The sequence below is a fragment of the Zonotrichia albicollis genome, chromosome 28, assembly GCF_047830755.1.
Source record: "Zonotrichia albicollis isolate bZonAlb1 chromosome 28, bZonAlb1.hap1, whole genome shotgun sequence".
NCBI classification, from domain to species: Eukaryota; Metazoa; Chordata; class Aves; order Passeriformes; family Passerellidae; genus Zonotrichia; species Zonotrichia albicollis.
Window position 1 is genome coordinate 1849267 of NC_133846.1, and position 23400 is coordinate 1872666.

At 53.9% G+C, this 23400-nt stretch overlaps 2 protein-coding genes across 2 annotated transcripts; one reads left to right on the top strand and one right to left on the bottom strand.

Annotated features, from left to right (window-relative positions):
- Positions 1-2970: 2970 nt before the first annotated feature.
- Positions 2971-15962, bottom strand: PSMA5 (proteasome 20S subunit alpha 5). Its single transcript, XM_074528081.1, has 9 exons — positions 15786-15962; positions 14867-14933; positions 11605-11731; positions 10336-10403; positions 9678-9785; positions 9538-9596; positions 8746-8848; positions 7725-7811; positions 2971-3450 (listed from the first exon to the last, which is right to left on the bottom strand). The coding sequence occupies exons 1-9, from the start codon at positions 15812-15814 to the stop codon at positions 3373-3375; spliced, it is 726 nt and encodes a 241-aa protein (XP_074384182.1). The 5' UTR covers positions 15815-15962; the 3' UTR covers positions 2971-3372.
- A 770-nt stretch (positions 15963-16732) lies between these two features.
- Positions 16733-22486, top strand: SYPL2 (synaptophysin like 2). The gene is made up of 6 exons (XM_074527907.1): positions 16733-16891; positions 17422-17493; positions 19131-19249; positions 20213-20414; positions 20495-20686; positions 22129-22486. Exons 1-6 carry the CDS (start codon positions 16841-16843, stop codon positions 22255-22257), a joined length of 765 nt encoding a protein of 254 aa, XP_074384008.1. The 5' UTR covers positions 16733-16840; the 3' UTR covers positions 22258-22486.
- The last annotated feature ends 914 nt before the right edge of the window (positions 22487-23400 follow it).

Sequence of the window (23400 nt, forward strand, 5' to 3'; positions counted from 1 at the left end):
GGGCTGGGAGCTCAGCTCGGGCGGCAGCGGCACCGTGTGGTTGCTGTGATGAGCTCTGGCAGTGCCCAGGAAAGGGAAGAGCTCTCCTGGCCCTGCCCCATTCCTGTGGGGGAGCAGCTCTGCTGTGGATCCCGGCTCTTGGGCACTGCCAGGGTGTGATGGGGCACTGTCTTGGTTTGGAGATCCAAACCTGCTAAGGAAGGCAGGAGCCTCCCCTGAAATGGAAAATTTAAACCCCATCCTTCTGAATTGCTAGAAATTTTAAATTAAGGGCTCTCAGGCAAAAAATATGGGAGCAGGAATAACAGTTCTTTAATAGGGAGGAAAATAAAAAGATAAAATAAACAATGCAGTACACTAGAACAACACTGACAGAGTCAGAACCCAACCTGACACCCTGTGGGTCAGGCTGTTGGCAGCAGTCCCATTGGAATTGTGGCTCAGCCCTCCTGCAGTGTCAGGGCTGGTTCTGCTGGAGCAGGGATCCTGGAGAAAGGTGCAGTCTCTGCCTCTCAAGATCCAGGGGAAGAAGAGGCAGCTGCTGTTCCTGTGGGCAATCCAGTGGAGAAGCTGTGCTGGTGTTCCAGAATCTCCAGATTATATCTGGGTAGGAATGCTTGGCTCCTCCCTCTGGGCTCACATCTCCCAGTGGGATGCTGTAGCTCTTATCAGCCATGCAGGGACATTCAATGGCTGCTATCAGCAGATGTGTCCTCAGAGGGAGGAGTGGGTGTGGAAGAGAAAAGGCAAGCTGCCCACTGAACAGAAGCCAGCTGCAATTCAACTGCAATCACTTTCACACAGAGCTCAGCCAGCTGTGTCTCACAGAGAAATGTCAGGACAGAGCAACTGCTGGAAACCCCCTGGATGCTGAGAATTTCAGACTTGCTGAGCTGTTAGGAGAGTGGTGCCAGAGAAGCCCAGAGAAGTCTGTCTGTCCTTGGAGATGCAGAGGGGATGTCTGTCTGTGTGTCTATGCCAGGGGACGCAGAGGGGATTGTCTGTCTGTCTGTCTGTCCGTCCATCCCGGGAGATGCAGGGAGGGTCATCTATCTGTCTGTCCATCCCAGGCGTTGAAAGTAGGGATGTCTTTTTGTCCGTCCGCCCGTGCGCTGGGCGGGCACGGGATGGGGACCTTTGTCGATTCATCTGTCGCGCTTTCTGTCCGTCCGTCTGTCGTTCCGTCTATCGGCCTGTCTGTCTGTCCCTCCGCCTATCGCTGTCCGTCTATCGGGGGCGTGTCCCGCTGTCCCAGCCGAGGCGGCGAGGATTGGCTGGAGGAGCTGTCGCTCAGAGCGCGCCCACCCCTCCTCCCCGGAGGCACAGGCGCGCCAGCTGATTGGCTCGCCCATCTGTCAATCACCGCCAACCTCCTCCTGTGACTGGCTGGCAGCGCTTAAACACGCCCCCCCATTTCGATCTCTAATCTACCCAGCGACAGCTTCTGATTGGCGCGGAGCGCCAGGGCGATTTTTTGATTGGTTGAGGCCATAGGGCGCCCGCCTGACCCATTCACAAAGCGCAGGCGGGGCCGGGGGTCCCGGAGGGGACAGCGCTGTGACCTCCGGGGCTGGACAGGGCACAGGGGGGGATGAGGAGCGGCACAGCACTGAGCCCGAGCCAGGCTGAGTCCCCACGCCCGGCCCTGAGGAATTATTTAATTTTTTAATAATTTTTAATTATTTTAAATTTATTTAAATTAATTTAATAATTAGATAATTTAAGTTTTAATTATTTCTATCTTTCTTTCTTTAATGTCGTTTCTTTTCCTTCCTTCCCTACCTCTGCCAAGGTCGGGATTGAAGCACTAGAGATGGAATCTCATGTTCAGGCTAAAACCTCCATCTTGCTTTATCTATATTACTATATTCCAAAATTAAACTGTAAGTTTCCCACCCTGTGATATCACACACTTCTATCCAAACTCCACACCCACAATCCCAGTTCTGTCATTCCATTTTGGAAGCTTCTCCACGGGCTCAGGTCAATGCAGTGTCTCCTGGGGGTCAGTGCCTGCCAGCACGGAAAGTCTGAAATTCTCAGCATCCAGAAATCCCAACATCTCCCCAAAGGAGAAAAGGCCATGAAAATGTAATTTAGGTCATTTAGTTCCACCTGCAGGGCAGGTGTTGGATCCAACTTCTAAGGGCAGCACCTGATTCAATTTATTCCCTTTAAACAGCTCTGGAAGAGGAGCCAGAAATTCTCCCAGAAGTTCCAGGAAGGAGCTGGGCTATGCTGAAACTGAGGTGATCCAAAAACTGATTTTCCAGATTTGCTTCCCTTCCTGAATCCATCAGGCAATGGCAAGAGAGGGGAAAACCAGCAGGAGAGGGATTCTGGAATCCTTTTGGAAAAGGCAGAGCTGGAGGTGGGGGGAGATTTCATAAAACACATTTCCTCATTTCCAGCATTCCTATTTCCTAGGGCAACCCCTGGCCCAGCTCTTCCACACCAGCCACTCCTGCTTGGTTCAGGGTGATACCATAATTTATCCTGAAATTTCAATTTGAAATTGTAATTTATCCTGGAATTTGATTTCCAGGTCTCTGCCCTGCTCAGAGCCAGCTACCAGGATTGAGGCAGAGCTGGCTTTCCCCACAACCATGACTTTATAGGAAAATACTCTCTTAATTTATTCCCTTATCAGACCCAGCTTTGATTCCCAGACACTGTTTTGAGCACACAGAGATTTTTGCAGGAGAATAAAAATCTAAGTGGGATAAGCAGGAATTTTCTGGTGTAAAATAAAGTTAACTGAAACCCCAGAGGTGCCTGCAGGATTTCAGTGGTGAGGGGTTATCTCAGCCCATGATCCCTGTTGCTGCTCTGATCTGTCAGTTGTTCTGGATTTTTTTCAAACACAAACCCCAAGGCTGAGTGTAGATTTCTTTGCAGGGAAGCAGATGGAGCTCCAGGGACTCTTTCACAGATAAAAAACACTGGAGAAGGAGGGAGGAATGCACTGAACAGATTTAAAAGTCTCTATTTTTTTAAAAGAAGTGTGGAATAACACCTGGATTTCCCCATGGACAGCACCACAAGAGGGAGACCCACTCCTGCAGCAGGCCTGGCAGTGCCCTTGGCACAGCTGCTGTCCCAATCCACCACCCCCAGTTTGGGCTCCAAATCCCTCCCTTCCCACCTTTCCCCCCCTTGCTGAGGAGCCCAGTGAGAGTAACAAAATGATTTATTTCATTCCCTCCTTGGGCAAAGCTCAGTTCTGTCCAGAAAAGGTAAAAAAACCTCTGGAGTTGGCAGAGCAGCAGATGCAGGTGCTGTGGGGAGGGAAATCCCAGGAGCTGGGTGAGCTGCACCAGGTCCTTTGGTCAGGGCAGGCCTTTGAGCTTTTGGGGGGTTTCTCCCTCTTTTTCAAATATCCTTGATGACCTCCTCCAGCTCCTCCTTTGTGTACATGTGGAATTTCATGCCAGGCTCCACCGTGGCAAGCTGCAAGAGAAGGAACAAGGGGTTAAATGTGGCAGAGGAGAGCAGGGAGCAGCTGTTCCTTGTGCTGATCTGCCAGGATCATTCCAGCTCCATGGTGCCCTAAAATAGCTGCTTGCTGCACAAATAGCTTTGCATTGACTCAGCCTCCTCAAGAGGAGCAGCAGCAGGGAATTTTAGTGGGAACTGCTCCCACTCCATGGGGGAAAAACCAGCAAAAACCTCCCAGCAGAGAATTCCTGCCTCTGCAAAGGATTCTGCTCCCTCAGGAATCAAGGGGACAAATCCTGTGTGTGAGGAAACTGAGGCAGAGATCCCAAATGAAAAGAGGGACAGCACAGATTCAGAGTCAGGAAAAGCCATCAAAAACCTCTCAAGAGAGAATTCCTGCCTCTGCAAAGGATTCTGCTCCTCCAGGAACCAAGGGGATAAATCCTGACCTGTGTGGGAGCTGAGGGGACTCAGAAATACTGGGAAAACTGAGACAGAGAAACTGAGGCAGGGATCTCTTAAGGAAAAAGGGACAGCACAGAGTCAGGAAAAGCCATCAAGGAGAGAATTCCTTCCTCTGCAAAGGATTCTGCTCCTCCAGGAACCAAAGAGACAAATTTTTCTCTAAGGAAAAGGGGAACAGCAAGAATCAGAGTCAGAAAAGCCATCAAAACCCCCCCAGGAGAGAATTTCTGCCTCTGCAGAGGATTCTGCTCCCTCAGGAACCAAGGGGACAAATCCTGGCCTGTGTGGGAGCTGAGGGAACTCAAAAAAACTGGGAAAACTGAGGCAGAGATCTCTAAGGAAATAGGGACAGCACAAAGTCAGGAAAAGCCATCAAGGAGAGAATTCCTGCCTCTGCAAAGGATTCTTCTCCTCCAGAAACCAAGGGGACAAATCCTGTCTGTGAGGATTGGATGAATGGAGGAAAAGCCATCAAAACCCCCCCAGGAGAGAATTCCTGCCTCTCCAAAGGATTCTGCTCTCCCAGGGACCAAGGGGACAAATTTTTCTCTAAGGAAAAGAGGGACAGCACAGATTCAGAGTCAGGAAAAGCCATCAAAACCCCCCCAGGAGAGAATTTCTGCCTCTGCAGAGGATTCTGCTCCCTCAGGAACCAAGGGGACAAATCCTGGCCTGTCTGGGAGCTGAGGGGGCTCAGAAATACTGGGGAAACTGAGACAGAGAAACTGAGGGAGGGATCTCTAAGGAAAAGAGGGACAGCACACTCAGGGCAGACAGCAGAAAGATTCCAGAGGCAGCACCAGGGATGAGGGATACCTGAATGAAAGCCTGAAGGAGAAATATGAGCAGAAATAGTCACAGCTGGCTCAGGGATGGGAGCCCAAAGCAGGGACAGCTGTGCCAGTGGAAATGCCAGGGCTCCAGAGAGAGCTGGGATGGCCTGGAATGAGCTGGGATATCCCATAATAGGCTGGGATGGGGACAGGATGGTGTGATGGTGTTCACAGGGGTCCCAGAATGAGGGAAGAGATGAGAATCTTGACTCTATGTTTCAGAAGGCTGATTTATTATTTTGTTATATATATATCATATTAAATATAATATATACAATAAAATAATAAATATATATTAAATATAAAATAATTATATAAAATAATATATGAATACCTATAATAATATATCATTTTTTTCAAAAGAAAATGACATTAAAACTATGCTAAAGAATAGAAGAAAGGATTTCATCAGAAGGCTAGCAAGGAATGAAAAAGAATGATAATAAACTCTTGTGGCTGCTCACAGCCTCCACACAGGTGGCTGTCGTTGGTCATCAAATAAAAACAATTTCACAGGCTGGGTAAAGAATTCTCTAAATCACATTCCAAAGCAGCAAAACGTGGAGAAGCTGAAGCTTTTTCATAAAATATGTCTGTGACAGGACAGGCTTGGGGTGGGAGATGGATGGGATGGGGATGGGGATGGGATGGGATGGGAGCAGGGACAGGGCTGGGATGGGAGCAGGGCTGGGATGCCCCTGAACTCAGGCACTGGGCACATGGTTTGACTCTCCAGGATCAAAGTATGGATGCAACCAAAAACCTGAAGGAAAGTTCTGGAGCATCCCAGCAGATCCCAGAGCTCTTCCAGGGTGATTTCTCACAATCCCCCCTTCACCAGCACAAGGAACCCCTGATCCAGGGCAGGCAGGTACCATGAGCTGTTTTCCAGGTGTTTTTCCCCACTCTCAGCCTGAGAGCTGCTGCCAGCCCAGGTTTCACCCAGACCTCTCAGACAAGGTGGAGACTCTTGGAGATGCCACTTTAGGCCCCTCAGTCATGGAGGAGTTTGAAAGGGACCTCAAAGCGCACCCAGTGCCACCCCAGGGACACCTCCCACCATCCCAGGCTGCTCCCAGCCCTGTCCAGCCTGGCCTTGGACATTTCCAGGGATCCAGGGGCAGCCCCAGCAGCACCAAACCACCCTGGACTGATCCTGGGCCCAACCAGAGCCAGATTTATGTACCAAAATCAGCTCTAAATACCAAAAAACCCTTAATGAACACTACACCCAGCAGAGACACCAATTCCTTTGCTTCTCCACACCTGTCTCTCACCTTCTCCCTACCAAAGCTTCACCATTCCCTGACAGGCTTCACAGGGAAGTCATTAATCTAAAACTGTCAAGTCCTTTCAGGCTCCTGACCTTTGCCACCGATGGATTTAACTCTTGCACAGCCACCCTTTCCCTGTTCTCTTTGTTCCTAGATGGAAAATGCCCCAGCAGCACGGCCAGAGCCAAGGAATGGGAGAGGCACATACTTCTAGGAAGCAAAGAGCTCTTCAGGTGGCACATTTTCAGCCAGGGGGTGCCTTGAGTCAATAGAAACCTTTTAATCCTCAGCACATTCCTGCTGTCCTTGCCCCCTGCACCATGCCACCCCACTGCAGGGCTGTGCCAAGCACAGTTAAGCCCTGTTAAACAGGGACATGACATCAGGATACTGTACACATTCCTCTGCCTGCACTGTACCAGGAAAAAATGTATGGCCAAGGGCTGGGAGAGCACCTGGGGAGGAGATTCCAGCCCCAAGGAATGATTTTGGGACAGAGTATCCAAGTTTCCATGTGCTGTTGGCCTTGCCCTCCAAAGGAAGTTGAATCCCATCAGGAATGGTCCCCCCACAGCAAAATTTATCACAAAAATGGGGTGAATAGCTTGGGGGTGTTTGGGGAAAGGTTTCCCAGCACTCAGAGGGAAGGAAGGGGAGGAGAGAGCAGCTCAGGAGCTGGAATGCCACACTTTGCAAAGGTCTGGTGTCTCATAACCCACCCAAAATAGAAGCAAACTCTATACACCAGCCTGGCTTCTCATCTCCCTCTCAACCCCACCCAGTGCAGGGGGTTTGGGCCTTTCCCACCCAAAAAGGAGCCTGAGGAGCAGCTCTGGGGGTCTGTGGGTGCTGCCTGCCCCCAGGGCACAGGGCACAGCCATTCCTGGAGGATCCTTGCTGCTCCCACTGCCCAGGGGATTTTTGGCACTGCCCCAGGACCAATATAGCAGCCCAGGAGCTGGGTGATTTTCATTCCTTCTAATATTACAAGCAGCAAGGCAAAAAAGAATGGTTAGATGCAGGGGAAGCAGTCTGGGTGGTATGTTGGGTTCTGCTGACTGGAGAAGGTCAGAGAATCCCTTCTGCTCATCCTGGATCTGTCACTGTCACATTTCCTGAAAAATCCTCTTGGCCCAGGATTTCTTCTCCTGGGAAGCTGAGAAGCCTCAGAGAGAAATGAAAACAATAATGATCTGATTGTTTCTGCTGTGCTTGCTGCTTTGGAATGTGGTTTGGACATGGTTTATCCAACAGATCATCGTTTGATTGGTTCCATGTGAATTGTTTTTAATTAATAACCAATCACCATCAGCTGTGTCAGACTGAGGAGTCAGTCATGACTTTTTATTATTCATTCTTGCTAAACCTTCTGTCTGTATCCTTTCTCTATTCTTTAGTATAGTTTTAGTATAGCATTCTTTAATATAATATAATTATATTTAGAATAATAAAGTTATTAATAATCATAAAATAATAAATTAGCCTTCTAAGAACATGGAGTCAGACTCATCTTATCCTGAGGAGGTGCAAATACCACATGGATCAGCCATGAAAACAGACCAGACTCTGCTCCTCTGGAAGGGAAAAGCTTCAACTTTTCCAAAATGCCCCAGAGGATGTGATGAAAAGGGCAGGAACACGTGCAGGACCTCAGGCAGCCCTGAGCTCCCCCATTCCTTGCTCCAGGGGCAATCCTGACTCCAGCAGGACTCACCTCAATGTTGGTGGCATTCAGCTTCTCCTCCATGACCTGCTTCAGGATGACCAGGGAAGATTTGATGGCTTCCTTTAACGTCATGGACTGCAAAGCAAATGGCTGATGGATGACAAGCTGCAGGCTCAGCCCCTGGCCCTCCCCTCTCCCAAATCCCCTGAGCCAGGCAGCCAAAGGAGCAGCTTAGCAAGGGATCTGCAGCATCCCTGGGAGCCTGGAGCAGGCAGGGCAGGGATATCCACAGAGACAGGGAAATTCTGCCTTTCTGAGTTTTAAAAATGGTTCATTTGGGCACATAAATCTGGTAAATTTAAAATGGTTCATTTGGGACAGGAGGGGCTGTTTCTCTTCACCAATTCCCTCCCAAAAAGCCAGATTCCCTCCAGGCAGAATCCTCCATGCTGCATTTAATCTGCTAAATCCAGGCATCCCTAGAGCCAGAGGGATGTGCAGCACAGCTGTGTTTCACTAACTCTGCACTTGAAAAAGGGTTCACAATCCAGGATTTGGGTAATTTGAAGATTCTAGTGAACAAATTAAGTCTTCCCAGCCACCATCACTAATTGTGCTTTTCATCAGGGTTTGGTTTCTTACCACCCAAAATGTGCAATTCTCTCATCATGGGGGAAAAAATTCCTATTTAATATCAAACATGACCAGAAATTCCAGCACAAAATCTGTTCAATTCTCTGAAGGTGCTGCTGTGAGCTCAGGATGCTTCCAGCTGTACCCACACAGAGCCTGATGCTGACAGCAGCACCCAGAGCTCAGGTTTTATTTATAGAGAACTTCCTGACATGGCCTTAATTATCTCACAGGCAGAGAGCAGCTGCTGGGAGCAGCTCTCAGTTGTAGAGATCCTCAGCACATACTCACAGGGTGATCCTGCCCTGAGCAGCTCAGGCCCCTCCTCTCCAGCCCAGCCCTAAATCCTCACTGGGGAGGGAAAGAGGGGATCCTGGGAGCTGGTGAGGTACCCCAGACCCACAGAGGAGACCCCCACCCCAAAATCAGCCCTTACCTTGTGGTAAACCTCCTGCAGGGAGCTCTGGGCTCCCTCAGAGGCGGAGCCGATGGCTCTGGCATCGCACTGCACGAACGTCCCTGAGGGATCCATGTGGAACCTGTGGGGACAGGGGGTCACTGCCTGCACCCCATCTGCACCCCCTCCCACCCCAGGGCACCCCAAGGACTCTCCCACCAACCCCCAGAGCTCCCTGAACAGCTGGAGCTGGGATTCATCCCCAAGAGCTTCTGGGTTCTTCCCTCAGAGAACCATTTCCCTTTGGATTCCTCATCTTATCCTATTTTTTTTTAAATAAATTCAGCAAGTTTTTTTTCCCCTGACTGGTCTGGTTCTGCCAAGCCTTTCCCACTTCCAGTGGGGCCATTTGAAGCGCTGAGTTCAGGTTACAGCTGCTCCAACACCTCCCCAAGGAATGTCACAAGGATTATGTTACTGGTGGCTCTGCCGGTCCTTTAGGGAAAGGTACAAATACACTCAAGATGAGGAGAGCTTTAACACTTCCCTCCTCCCCAGGAAACCACATTTTTCATTAAAAAAGGCAAGGGTTTGGGGCAAATATGATGATTTTCCATGCTAAACAAGCAGGTGGGGGTCTGGAAAGGGTTTAACAGGATTAACAAACATATCAGGGACATAATGGGATAAACCCAAGGAAATCCCAGAATCGAGTCCTTAAAACAGCCTGGGAATTTTGCAGTGGAGGTTTGGTCTTTTCCCTGGATTAGGTTTGGTCTTTTCCCTGGATTAGGTTTGGTCTTTGCCCTGGATTAAGAGAGCAGAACTCACAGCTGGGGTCCCTTCTCATCCACCCCTCCGAAGAGCAGAGCGACACCGAACGGGCGGGACTGCAGGACAGAGGAGGGAATGGGTCAGACAGGGGGGACAGGGGGGTTCCCCAGCACCCCCCAATCCCACCCCAATCCCACCATGGCTCCTGGGTCAGCATCTTCCTCCCCAAACTGCAGGGCCAGGTTGGACACAGCCTGTGTGACACTCTCCACTGTCATGGTCTCGTTGTAGGTGAACCAGTGATTCTGCAGGAAAATCCAAATAAAAATTCCTATTAGCCCCATATGCCCAAAATATCCCACCCCTGCATGGCTGAGGTGGGGGACACAAGGATAAATTCCCTCAGGGCACAGCCAGTTCCCCCATGGAAGCATCAGGGAGAGTGGGATGTACAAAAATCCACAGAAAATTGGATACCAAGACTTGGGGTGCCAAGAGGGAAATGCAAGGCTGAAGGGATTTATCCCAATATCTGCTTTGGAAAGAATGTCTTACAGCTCTCCAGAGCATGGAAAAGTGCTGATATGCAGGAAAAAAAATCCCAGGAAAATCCTTTGGAGCAGCACAGATTTGTACCTGGGACCTCCAAGCACCTGAGGCATCCAGGAAATTTAAGGGGATAAAAAGAAAGACAATATATCCAATATTTTACCAGAACACTCAGCCCCTGCACTCCCAACAAGCCTCCAGCTCCCCACCAGCTTCTCTGATGGAATGATCTTCCCTTTCCCGGGACTTTCAAGGAGTTTCTGGGATTTGTGCTGCTAATTTAAGAACAGAGATGTCAGATCTTACCTGAGTCTCCACTCTGGCCTTGTCAATTAAAGTCTTTGCATCAGCTATTAGGCCACTCATGGCACATCCTGCAAGGAAAAGGACAACCAGGAATCATTCCTTTCTCATTCCTGTTTCATTCCACTCATTATTTGGGATGTGTTTTCCTCCAAAATGCCCAAAACCACCAAGGGCTGCAGGGAGGAGCTGGTCCCTGAGTGGGAAGGTGGGGAAGGGATTTGTCCCCCTGTGCTGGGCACTGCTGAGGCCACACTTGGGAACAGCTCTGGGTTTCTCACAAGAAGGACAATGAGGAGCTGGACTGTGTACAGAGAGGAGAACAGAGCTGGGGAAGGGACTGGAGCACCAGGAAAGGCTGAGGGAGCTGGGAAAGGGCTCAGCCTGAAGAAAAGGAGGTTCAGGGGGAATTTCTTGCTGTGCACAACTCCTGACAGGAGGGGACAGCCAGGGGGTCAGGCTCTGCTCCCAGGACAAGATGGAGCAGCCCCAGGCTGCACCAGGGCAGGCTCAGGTCAGATATTATTTTTCCATGGAAAGCATGGTCAGACCCTGGCACAGGCTGCCCTGTGAACACTGGGGGAGTCCCCATCCCTGGAAGGGCTCAAAAAGTGAGGATGTGGCACTTGGGGACATGATCAGTGGTGGCCTTGGCTGGTTGGACTCCATGATCTTAGAGGGCTTTTCCAGCCTTGAGGACTCTGTGGGATTGATCCAGATTTGCTCCAGAACAACCTGCTGGGAAGGGCCCAGAGGCTGCAGGAATCCCAGCACAGACCCCTCTGGGAGGAGGGGATTGTTTCACAAGCTCCTGGGAGGAGGAAATTGGACTCTTGACCATGGAGCAGCAACACAGGAATTTTGGAGGTTCCCTGCCCCTCAGGGTGACATATTTGGACATGAGCCCACTGTGGGCTGCTCAGGGCATGGGTGGCATCAGTGATCCTGGAGAAACTGGCCCCAGCCAAGCTCACCACAATTCCCTGCCCTCCCAGTAGTAAATTTGGGATGAGCTTTCATGAGGGAGGTTACTGAGGCAGGGGGATGGAGCTTCAGCTGCCTCTTTCTGCTTCCTGGAGCTCCTTCTGCTGCCTCAGAGCCTGCAAAACCAGTCACCAAGAGCTGGTGTGCACTGGGAGGGATGAGCATTCCTGGCAGGAAGGGCTCATCCCAACACACAACTCCCCAGATTGCCAAGGGATGGACTCTTCTCATAAATAATTCACAATTTAGGGGTGATCTGATGCACAGGGGTGAATCCCTGCTCCATACCAATGTGGGAGTCGATCTCCACAATCTTCTCAATGCTGCTGGGCTCCATCAGGGGGGATGTGATCCTCTTCTCCACAGCCAGGCAAACTCCCTCTGAGGTCTGGATCCCAATGGCTGTGGAGCCAAGCTGCAAAACAGCACCACAGGCTCCAGCTCACACACATCTCACTGCTAACTCTGACTTATTTGCAGGTGTTTTGGTTTGGATTCAATTGTCATCCACACACAAACCCACTCAGGCTTGGCATGGTGGATTTTCAAGCTTATGGGGAGAGTGAAATCCATGGGATTCCCATGAGAACCCAGTGGGTCCCCTGAGCCTCCTTTTCTCCAGGCTGAGCCCCTTCCCAGCTCCCTCAGCCCCTTCCCCAGCTGCACATCCTTCAAGCAACAGCACTTTGTGGAGCCTGCTGAGTGTAAAAGGCCCTGGGAATTCTCCTGAGCCAAAGGGAAATGAGAGTTTTAAACTCTCTTAAACCTTTAAGGGTGAGAGAATTTCCCACATCAGTACAAATCCCTCTGCAGCTCTGGCTTAGGCACGTGGCTTTCCATAATCTCCTGTTCTCCCCAGAGTCCCAGGCAGCAATCCCACCCCAGGACTGCAGGGACAGATCCCAGGGGCTCCTGGCAGCCCTTGTCTGGATCCTGCTGTGATCCCACCTCAACTGCACCAACTCTCACCTTGAGCCCACAAATCCCTGCCTTGATCCCAAGAGCCCCTACTTGATCCTACCCTGGGCACACCAAGAGCTGCCTGGATCCCACTTTGATCCCATCAGCCCTGCCTTGATCCTACCATGATCCTATCAATGCTCTTCTGGATCCCACCAGCCCCTAATCTGGATTTTAGCAGCCCCTAATCTGGATCCCACCAGCCCTTACCTCCATCCTATTTAATCCCACCAGCCCCCACACTGGTCCTACTTTAACCCCACCAACTCCTAAACTCAATCTAGCCTTCATCCCACCAACAATTATCTTCATCCCACCTTGATCCCACCAGCCCTGCCTTGATCCCACCATGATCCTACCAATGCTTTTTGGATTCCACCAGCCCCTAATCTGGATTTTACCAGCCTTTGTCTCAATCCTATTTAATCCCACCAAACCCCACACCGGTCCTACCTTAACTCCACCTTGATCCCACCAGCTCCTAAACTCAACCCAGCCTTGATACCACCAACAATTACCTTGATCCCATCATGATCCAACCAGCCCTGCCTTGATCCCACCATGATCCTATCAATGCTCTTCTGGATCCCACCAGCCCCTAATCTGGATCTTACCAGCCTTTACCTCAATCCTATTTAATCCCACCAAATCCCACAGTGGTCCTACCTTAACCTCACCAACTCCTAAACCTGACTCAGCCTTAATCCCACCAACAATTACCTTCATCCCACCAGTCCTGCCTTGATCCCACCATGATCCTACCAATGCTTTTTGGATTCCACCAGTCCCTAATCTGGATCCCACCAGCCCTTACCTCAATCCTATTTAATCCCACCAACCCCCACACTGGTCCTACCTTAACCAAACCAACTCTTAAAGTCAATCCAGCCTTGATCCCACCCCACAATTACCCTGATCCCACCAGCCCAGCCTGCTCCCAGCCCTCCCACCCCAGGCAATTTCCTGGCACAACTGTCCCAGCTGCAGTGTGCAATGCTCCCTCCCAACACCCACTTCAAGACACGGGGTTTAATTTTAAGCCCAAAATTCCCTGGAAAGCTGCACCTACACCCACAGGCATGGCAGGAGATCTGTTTTAATTAATCAAGCCAGCATGGCCACCAACATCCCCCTGGGAGCTTTAATTCCCGAGTCCTTGATATTTGTATTACTTTTTCTGTTACATTATTACTTTATTCCTCTTTTTAGAGCTCCAAGGAGGCAAAGGAACACAGAGAAGGTGAAGTCAGGACCCTTCTCCCCAATTCAACCACCTCAGAGCTTCTTCCCTTCCTCTTCTTGCCCTATTCAAACACCCCAGAGCTTTTTCCCTTCATTACTTGACCTGCTTCTTCCAAATTTAAACTTATTACCAAACAACACCCACATTCTATCAATGTAAGAGACAGAAATATTTATCAATTAAGGACTTTTATCAATTAAGGATGTTTAATCCCCAAAAGCCATTTGGCCCTGCAAAGGTGGGTTTGCTCATAACAACCTTCAGTTTACATTTAAATCAACCCAAGAAGTGGTTTGGGTTTGATTTGGGGATGAACAGCTTTGAATTGCATTATTGCGGGGATAAATCACTTGGTAGGACAGGGGAGGGAACATTCCACTGAATTTTGGGAGAAATCAATGAGGTTTGGTCCTTCCTGACCCATAAAAGAGCAGAGCTGTGGGATGTTAGGCTGGAGGAAACAGACACAGCCTGGATTAGTCCTTGTGGGTTCTTTGTTTCTTTTTTTTCATTTTTATTGGGGTTGGGATTTAAGGTACTTGAGATGATAGTTTGTGTTCAGATTTGGGTATTCATTGTTTCTTATCAATGTTACAGTCTCACAGCTGTGAGTTTTTCAGTGTTTCATTAGTAAGGTACAAAATGGTTAATTATATCTTGTTATAAGGTCTTTTAAGGTTAAACTGTCTAATTAAGAAATTTTATTTAAATTAATTTCTCTTTTAACTTAATAACTGATTTCTTGAAGCCTGCAGTGTGGACTTTTCTGTTTAATTATAAAATACCACTCAAATCTATGAAGATGAAGGTAAAGAAGAACAATTTGTTTGCACTCTAAAACTTCTATTTTGTGGAGCTTCGTATTTATTTATATTTAATAACTTCATATCTATTGCTATATTTTAAAACCCTATTTTAAGTATTGTATTTTATGCTATTACACACTTCTAATTAACTACACCCTCATAATTCCAGTGTTATTAATCAGTTTTGAAGCCTTCTTTACAGCCTCAGGTCAAATGCTGTGTTCTCTTGTGGATCTGTACCTTTCACAGAATTTCAATTTAAAATTTAAAAAATTTAAATTTAAAATTCTCAGCATCCAGGGTTCCAACAAGTCCTGAGCAATCCCTGCATGGGGTTGGAAGGAGCCACAGATTTGGAACGGAGATTTTGAAGGAAATCTCTGAGGGGAAACTCAGAAATCCCTGAGGGGGAAACGCGGGAAATCCTGGGTGGAAACCCGGAATTTCTGAGGGGAAACTCGGGAAATCCCTGAGGGGGGAAACTCGGGAAATCCCTGAGGGGGGAAACTCAGACACTTTGAAGGAAACTTTTAAAAAGTACCTTTATGGCCTCGATGGCATATTCCACCTGGAAGAGCCTCCCCTCTGGAGAGAAGGTGTTCACACCCCTGCAAGAAGAACACACAGTGAGAAGCTCAGGAAACCAAAATCTTGCTCAAGGGTGAGGCCACCTGGGCACAGGTGGGGCAGGGGACACAGGGACATTCCACAGCCCCAGGGTGGGGACCAGGGTGGTCATGGACTCAAGGAGAGCCAGCAGGTCAAGGCACAGGTGAGAACAGGTGGGGTGTCCTGGAACACTCTGGAATGCAAAGGGAGCACCAGGAGCCAGACAGGTCCCGTTTGAGCATGGGATCCTGGAATCCTTGAGAGTGGAAAAGCCCCTTGAGGTCATGGAGCCCAACTTTTCCCCCACCCCGCACTCCTGTCCCCAAGTGTCACCTCCACGTGGTTTTTGAGCCCTTCCAGGGATGAGGACTCCATCTCTCCTCAGGGCAGTCTGTGTGAGGGCTGGACAGCCCTTTCCATGAAAACATTCCCAACATCCAAACTAAATACCCCTGGCCCAGTCTGAGGCCGTTCCTCTCCTCCAGTCCCTGTTCCCTGGAGCACAACCCGACCCCCCCAGGCTGTCCCCTCCTGTCAGGAGCTGTGCAGAGCCACAAGGTCCCCTCCTTTTCTCCCGGCTGAGCCCCTTTCCCGCTCCCTCAGCCGCTCCCGGTGCTCCGCTCCGTTCCCAGCGCCCCCGCTCCGCCGGGCATGCTCCTTTCCCCGGGTACCCCATCCCCGCACACCACGAGCTCCCCCCACCCTCGCCCCGTCCCATCGTGGCATCCCCGGTCCCGTGGCAGGGCTCGGCAGCTCCCGGTGTGATCCCAGCGCGGGAGCCGCCGGTGGGGGCGGCCCGGACCGCTCGGGCCCAGGCCCGTGACTCAGCCGCGGCGTGGGCGAGCACTCACCGGTCGTACTCGGAGCGCGTGAGAAACATGGCGGCGGCACGGCCGGGCGGTGCCGGCGGATCCCGGGGACTCCGGAGGGGCCGGGAAGGCTCGAGGGGTCCGGGGGCACCGGGAGCGCCGCGGCCTCACCGGGGGCTGCAACGCCGCTTCCGGCCCCGAGAAGCACTTCCGCCCGCGCCGCCCGCTCATTGGACAGCGGCGCTGCTGTCAGGCCAATGGGAGCGCTGGGAGGGCCGGACCAGCGAGAAGGGGAGAGGCGGGGCCTGGGCTGGGGAGACGAGAGATGGGCGGGGGCCATGTGGTGGGCGGGGCCACCGCGCGATGGGCGTGGCCATAGCCTTGTGGGCGTGGTCATATCACTAGGCGCCGATGGGGCGTGGTCTGAGCGGGAGCCGGGCGAGCGCTGAAGAGAGTGGTCATAGAGGGGGCGTGGTTATAGTGCCAGGGGCGGGGCCAGAGCAGCAGGGGGCGGGGCCTGCGGCGGGCACGGCGCGGTGCCGGGAGAGGTTCCCGGGAACGGGGAACCGGGAAAGGAGAACCGGGACTGGGGGGTCGGGAAGGGGGTACCGGGACTAAGGGGTCGGGGAGGCGGCACTAGGAATGGGACACTGAGAAGGGGGCACCGGCAAGAAGCTTCGGGAGGCGATGTGGGGAAGTGACTCCGGGACGGACGGGAATACGGGGAGGAGGTACCGGGAGGGGCTGTACGCCCCTGCCGCCCCGGGCCACACCGGCACCCCAATGCCCGGTACACGGTGCCACGCCGCCAGCCTTGCCGGCCCCGGTAGCGTTCCCCAGAGGAATTCCCGCCCCGTTCCAGCGCTCCTCATTCCCGGTCCGATGCACGGCCGGGCTCCCCCCGGGGGGCGCTGCTCTGCCCTGCGGGCCCGGGGGCGGCCCGGGGCGGGGGGCTGGCCCGGGGCCGGCCCAGGGGCGCTGCCGAGGGCGGGGCGGTGCTGCCCTCCCCGGGGGCGCTGCGCTGCCCGGTGGCGGCTCCCCCAGCGGAGCCGTCCCAGCGGGCGGCGGAGGCAGCACCGACCGCCCCCGGCCCGGCCATGTCGGAGCCCGGCGCCCCCGCGGCCGGTGATAAACCGCCCCGGCTCCAGGTAGGGCTCCGGTGCGTTCCCCCCTCCCGGTGACCGCGGCAGGCTCCCGGTGCAGCCCCTCGGTGTCCCGGCACTGTTGCTCGGGGCAGCTCCCGGTGCCCCGCGGTGTCCCGGAGGAGTCCGTGCTGTTCCAGCCCAGATCCCCGGAGCAGCGCACATTGTCCCGTTATAGCCGCCGGTGCGACCCCTGGTGCATCGCCCGGTGCCGCGGTGCACCCTCCGCTGCTCTGGTGCCGCGGTCGATGCCGTTCCCCGGTCCCCCGGGGCAGTCCCGTTGCAGCCCCCCCGTCTCCCTGGGACAACTCCCCGGTTCTCCGGTGCGGCCCCTCCGGTTCGCCGGGGCAATCCTCCCGGTTTTCCGGAGTAAACCCTTCTCCACCGAGACAACCCCCAGCCCGGAGCAGGGCCCTTTGCAGTCTCCTGATCTCCTCCCGTGCCGGGGCAATCCCGCTATGGCAACCCGGGGTGGCGCCCCATCCCCCGGTGCTGTCCCGGTGCCGTCCCGGTGCTCCCGCCGCTCTCTCCTGCAGGACCGTGTCCTTCGAGGGCTGCGCTGGGGCCGCCTCCAGGAGCCGTTGGGTTTCATCAAGGTGCTGGAATGGGTGAGTGACCCCCGTGTGTCCCCCCAGACCCCCTGTCACAGCCCCTTCCCAGCACTGCTCCCCACGGCCCGCAGTCCCCCCATATCTGGGGGGCTCCATTCCTTCCTGAAGGAATTCCAGAGCCCCCACAGCTTCCTGCACCCCATCAGCAGCGGGGGGGAGGCCTCATTTTGGGGGGTCCGGGGGAAGGGGGGAGCAGGGCCACACAGGTTCGGGCCACCAGCCCCTCCCGGTGACCTTGAGCAGGTGGCTGTGCCCAGCCCTGCCAAAGGGGACGGTGACATCGGGGTGCCGGGTCCCTGCTGCTGCCAGGGGCTCAGGGGGCACTGGGGGGGTGTGGGGGTGCGTGGGGAGGGGACTGAGGGTCAGTGAGCCCCAGCAAGGGGGATCCTGGGGACAGGGGGGCAGCCAAGCGCCCGCGGCTCTGTCCTGTGCTGGCCGTGCCATGAATGGCTCCTGGCAGATTGGGTTTCAGGGTGGCATTTCTGCAGCTCGGCCTCGCCAGGGCCGGGGGGCTCCTGGGGGGAACTGAGGTACAGGGGGGACTCAGCTCTCTTTGGGCCTCTCCCACCCGGAGAAGGCAGCTTGAGGGGCTTTCCCCAATCCTACAGCTCTTTGGTTGGCATAATCCCATCCACGGGGGCTCTGGGCTCCCCCTGCCATTGAGGCCACCATATGGGATCAGACCCCACGTGCAAAGACAGCCCAAAAACAAAAACGAGGAGAAAGTCCCTGGAGGATCCACCAACACCCCTGCTTACACCCTCAGTGCCACACATGGGCTGCCCATCCCTGCAGGGGATTATTCACCAGTATTTCTGAATCAATTCCATTTAAAACTCCCAATCTTGTCCCTAATAACCCAGTTGGATCCTTTCTTATTCTGCTCCTGAGGTATGCCTGTCTTTGTAACCACCTTGTCCAGCCCTCAAAGGATGTTCTTAGGAAGGAGGAGCTGGCTGGTTGGATTTTTGAGATGTTAATTTGCATTTACAACGTTTGAGAGACCATTCTGGATTGAATAACAGTTGTTGTTCACTCACATTCCTCATTACGTAGGGGCCTATTTCATACACTTCACGTTCAAGTTTGGGTTGAGTCTGAACTATTTGAGTCCCAGTGTGAGTTGTATAAGGTCCTGCTGTTGTAGAAAGTGCAGTGTTTATTTTAAATTTAAATGATCCCCCATTTCACCTGGGAGGGTTGGGAGCTCAGACAGGGGGAGCTGTGGGAAAACCCTTTGGGAATGGTGTTTCCCAGCACCCTCATCCAAGAGATGAAAGCAGTGGGACTCCAACAGCAAGGGAGGGCAGTGCTGGCTCCTGGGGAGGGGACATCTCCGGGGGTCCCACCATGGGGATGCTCCCAGCTGCCTGGAAACCCACTCTGGCACTCAGTACCCTGCCCAAAATTAAAGGGGGATGGGGGTGGGATTGGCCTTGATGTCCCCACCCCCCAAACGTGACCCCACCCTCAAATCCCAGTGCCATTGGAATCCCAGGGCTGGAGGGAGGCCCTGAGGCCAGCCCCTGGGGGTGGCAGCTTGCCCATTACTGAGTGCCAGGGGATGCAGCCTGCCCCCCAAGGATGAAAGGGCCCCCAGGGCTCCCCGCCTGACCCATCACCCTCTCCTGTAGCTCTTTGCCATCTTCGCCTTCGGCTCCTGCGGCTCCTTCAGCGGCGAGACCGGAGCCACAGTGAAATGTGAAGGTGGAGGGATGACAGCCATCAGCATCCAGTTCGGGTACCCCTTCAGGTGAGGGGTGCTGAGCCCTGACACCCCCAGGCTGCCCCACACAGGCTGGGGGTGCTGGGCTGGGTTAGACTCCCTTCCTGCTGGCAGGACCTCCCTGGGACCACAGCCAGGGTCTCTGCAGTGCCATGTTCAGCTGGGAATGACCCACACTCTGACCCCATGGGACATCCCCTGGCATCCCTGCCACTTCCTGACACCACCCAGGGGGATTCTTGTATATCACAAAAGACTGGGTGGGGAAGGAGGGAAATTCTCAGTCCTTGGGGAAGTCCACGGGAATCCTGATTTTTCTGGGAAGGCAATGATGGAGTTGGGCCAGATGAGAGTCACAGTTCCAACCCCTTTCCTCTGCCACCTGCCCCATGCCAGGGCACTAGATCATGGAAAAGAATCCAGGTTATGGCAGTGGATCTGTGCCCTCCATTCCCAGGGGACCACCCCAGCCTGGTTATTCTATCTATCACCATCAAACCTTCCATTCCCAGGGGGTCGCTGCAGCACTTACTCCATCCATCCCTCCCATCCCAAGGGACCACCCTGTGCTGGTTATTTTATCCATCCCTGTCACTGTCACTGTCTCCATTCCCAGGGACCACCCCAGCTCTTACTCCATCCATCCCTCCCTCTCATTGCAGGAGACCACCCCATCCTGATTATTCTAACCATCCTTGCCACCATCTCCATTCCCAGGGGACCACCCCAGCTTGGTTAATTTAGCCATCACCATCAAACCTTCCATTCCCATGGGACCATCTCAGCACTTACTGCATCCATCCATCCATCCATCCATCCATCCATCCATCCATCCATCCATCCATCCCTCCCATCCCAGTGGACCACCCCATCCTGGTTATTCTATCCATCACCATCTCCATTCCCATGGGACCACCCCAGCCTGGTCACACCACCCACCCCCACCATCCTGTCCATTCCCAGCCCCCTGACCCCCTGCCTGTCCCCCAGGTTATACCAGATTCCCTTTGGGATGCCCAACTGTGAGGATGAATCAGAAGCCCGCACCCTGTACCTCGTGGGCGATTTCTCCGCTCCCGCCGAGTTTTTCGTGACCCTGGGGGTCTTCTCCTTCCTCTACTCCATGGCTGCTCTGGTGCTCTACCTCCGCTTCCATTCCCTGTACACGGAGAACACGAAGCTCCCGTTCACAGTAAGGCAGGCTCACCCCGGGGCACGCGAGCCCAGCGCCGTGCCAGGGTGCCAGCTGATGCCAGGCTCTTGTCCTGGCAGGATTTCTGTGTCACCGTCTGCTTTGCCTTCTTCTGGCTGGTGGCAGCAGCAGCGTGGGGCAAGGGGCTGAGCGACGTGAAGGCGGCCACGCGCCCCTCTGCCCTCATCGCTGCCATGGCCGTATGCCAGGCCGATGGTGTGCTCTGCAACACTGGCACCACGCCCGCCATGGGGCTGGCCAACATCTCGGTGGTGAGGGCATGGGGGCACACATAGGGTCATATACATGGGCACACATGGGCACATACATGGGCACACACCCACAGAAACACACAGGAGCACACACATGGGCACACATGGGCACATACATGGGCACACACACACAGGAGCACACACATGGGCACACACATGGGTACACACACACACAGAGAAACACATGGGCACACATGGGCACATACACACAGGCACCCACACGAGCACACACAAGGGCACACACACGGGCACATACACAGGCACACAGGGGCACACACACAGGCACACACATGGACACACATGGACACATGGGCACACACACAGGCATATACACGGGCACATACAGGGGCACACATACACATGGGCACACACACACACAGGCACACACAGGGGCACACACATGGGCACACAGGTGTACACACACATTTGGCCACACCTGTGCCAGATTCCTGAGCTCAGCCAGGAGAGGGCAGCATGGAAATGTGGGTGAAAACTTTCCACAGCCACCTGCCTTGGTCCCACGGGATGTGGGATCCACTCTGCATCCCCCCCACTGGGATCCTGGTACTGGGAATGGGCACCCTGCACTGGGAATGGGCACCCTGCACTGGGATCCTGGCACTGGGAATGGGCACCCTGCACTGGGAATGGGCACTCTGCACTGGGATCCTGGCACTGGGAATGGGCACCCTGCACTGGGATGCTGGCACTGTGATTGGGGCACACAGCCATCAGGGAGTGCCAGGATGGGGTGAAGGATGGTGATGCACTCCCTGGCAGTGTTTGGGATGTGTGGGATGTGATGTGCATGGGGGCATGGAGCATGTGAGGTGCTTGAGGTGTATGGGGCTCATGGGGTGAAGTGGGGTGCATGGGGTGCATCTGGCATTGGGGTTACACGGTGTACATGCGGTGCATGAAGCATATGGGGCATACAGGGCCCGTGGGGTGCACAGGTTGCATGGCACATGTGGGGCACATGGGGTGCACAAGATGCCTGGGGTGCCTGGGTGGGGAGTTTGGGGTGTGTGGGGCACAGGATGTGGGTTACACATGGGGCACATGGGTGCCTGGAGTGCAGTGGGGTGCATGGGATGTATGGGAATTATGGCAGGTATGGGGTGCACAGGATGTGTGGGACACACACCATGCATGCAGTGTATGGAATTTATGGGAAGTATGGGGTGTATGGAATGTATGGGAAGTTTGGGGTGCATGGGGTGCATAGGGCGCACACTATATACGGGCTGCATGCAGTGTATGGAATGTATGGGAAGTTTGGGGTGTACGGGGTGCACAGGGCACACACGATGCACAAGGTTCATGGGGTGCTTGGAGTTCATGGGACGCACAAGGTGTGTGTGGGGTGCTGTGCTTCCCCAAGGCCGCCCTGTGGGACCCTCTCCCTTTTTCTCTCCCCTCTCCCCTTTCTTCTCCTGCAGCTCTTCGGGTTCCTCAACTTCCTGCTGTGGGCCGGGAACTGCTGGTTCGTGCTGCGGGAGACGCCGTGGCTGCGGCCGCCCGCGCCCCGCGACAGCGCGGCCGAGCAGGGCGCCATCGACAAGCAGTGACCGGGGGGACCCAGCTCGGGGGGACCCAACCCGGGGGGACCCTGCCCGGCCCCCGGGACCTCGCGCCGGCCGCCAGCCCGGGGACCGGGTGTCGCTGTCCCCGGGCTTGGAGCTGCAGGGGGACACGGAGTCCCGGGGGTCCCGCTCGGTGTCGGGGGCTCCGTGTGTCACCCCGGGGTCCGTGTCTGTGTGGGGCGCATAAAGTCCTGGCTACCAGCTGTGCACTGGGGCTCCTGTGTCTGCCTCGGTGCGGAGCTGAGCGCACCCCCGGGTGGGGCACGACCCCTGGTCCGTGCAGGGATAAACCCGTCCCATCTCTGGTATAGGGTGAGCTGTGGATCTCAGATCAGTATTGGGCTGATAGAGGGTGCCAGACAGGTCACAGGGGACCCCAGACCAGGAAAAGGATAATCAGGAAATCCAGTCTGGTATTGAGATAATATTGGGAGCACCAGTCCTGTATAGGAAGAATCAGGAATCCTAGTCCAGTAAAAGGATAATCAGGAACCCCAGTCCAGTATTGGGATAATATTGGGAGCACCACTTCAGTATAGGGACAATCAGGAACCCAGTCTGGTATTGGGATAACATTGGGAGCACCAGTTCTGTATAGGAATAATCAGGAACCCCAGTTTGGTATTGGGATAATATTGGGAGCATCACTCCTGTATAGGGATCACCTGAAACCCCGTCTGGAATGCGAATAATGGCAGGGAGTCCCAGCTCCATACAGGGATAACAGGGAACCCCACACCAGCAGTACAGGCATAACGGGGGTCCCCAGCCCCACGCAGGAATAACCTGGAATCTCAGCCTTGTATGGCAATACCCTGGGCTCACAGCCCAGTATAGAAGTAACTGTACCAGATGCCAGGCCCTTATAGGAATAACTGGGGTTCTAGGTCTGGTATGGGGACAACAGGGGACCACAAATGAGTATAGGGATACCGAGTATAGGGATACAGGGTACCCCCATCCTCACACATCCCCCACCCCCATCCCCATACAGGGATAACAGGAGACCTCAGCCCCTTATAGGAATAACTGGAGTTGTGGATCTGGTATGGGGATAACAGGGAACCCCAACTGAGTATAAGGATACCGAGTGCCCATAACCTGTTATAGGGATACTGAGTGCCCCCA

What these genes read in the sequence shown, in the direction of transcription:
- SYPL2 (XM_074527907.1), top strand. Translation starts at nt 16,841, where the DNA reads ATGTCGGAGCCCGGCGCCCCCGCGGCCGGTGATAAACCGCCCCGGCTC. An exon ending in ATAAACCGCCCCGGCTCCAG is followed by an intron (nt 16,892 to 17,421) that starts GTAGGGCTCCGG and finishes TCTCTCCTGCAG; the next exon opens with GACCGTGTCCTTCGAGGGCT. An exon ending in TCATCAAGGTGCTGGAATGG is followed by an intron (nt 17,494 to 19,130) that starts GTGAGTGACCCC and finishes CCTCTCCTGTAG; the next exon opens with CTCTTTGCCATCTTCGCCTT.
- PSMA5 (XM_074528081.1), bottom strand. Translation starts at nt 15,814, where the DNA reads ATGTTTCTCACGCGCTCCGAGTACGACCG. An exon ending in TGCAGGAGGTTTACCACAAG is followed by an intron (nt 7,812 to 8,745) that starts GTAAGGGCTGAT and finishes TTTGCTTTGCAG; the next exon opens with TCCATGACGTTAAAGGAAGC. An exon ending in TGAATGCCACCAACATTGAG is followed by an intron (nt 3,451 to 7,724) that starts GTGAGTCCTGCT and finishes CTTCTCTTGCAG; the next exon opens with CTTGCCACGGTGGAGCCTGG.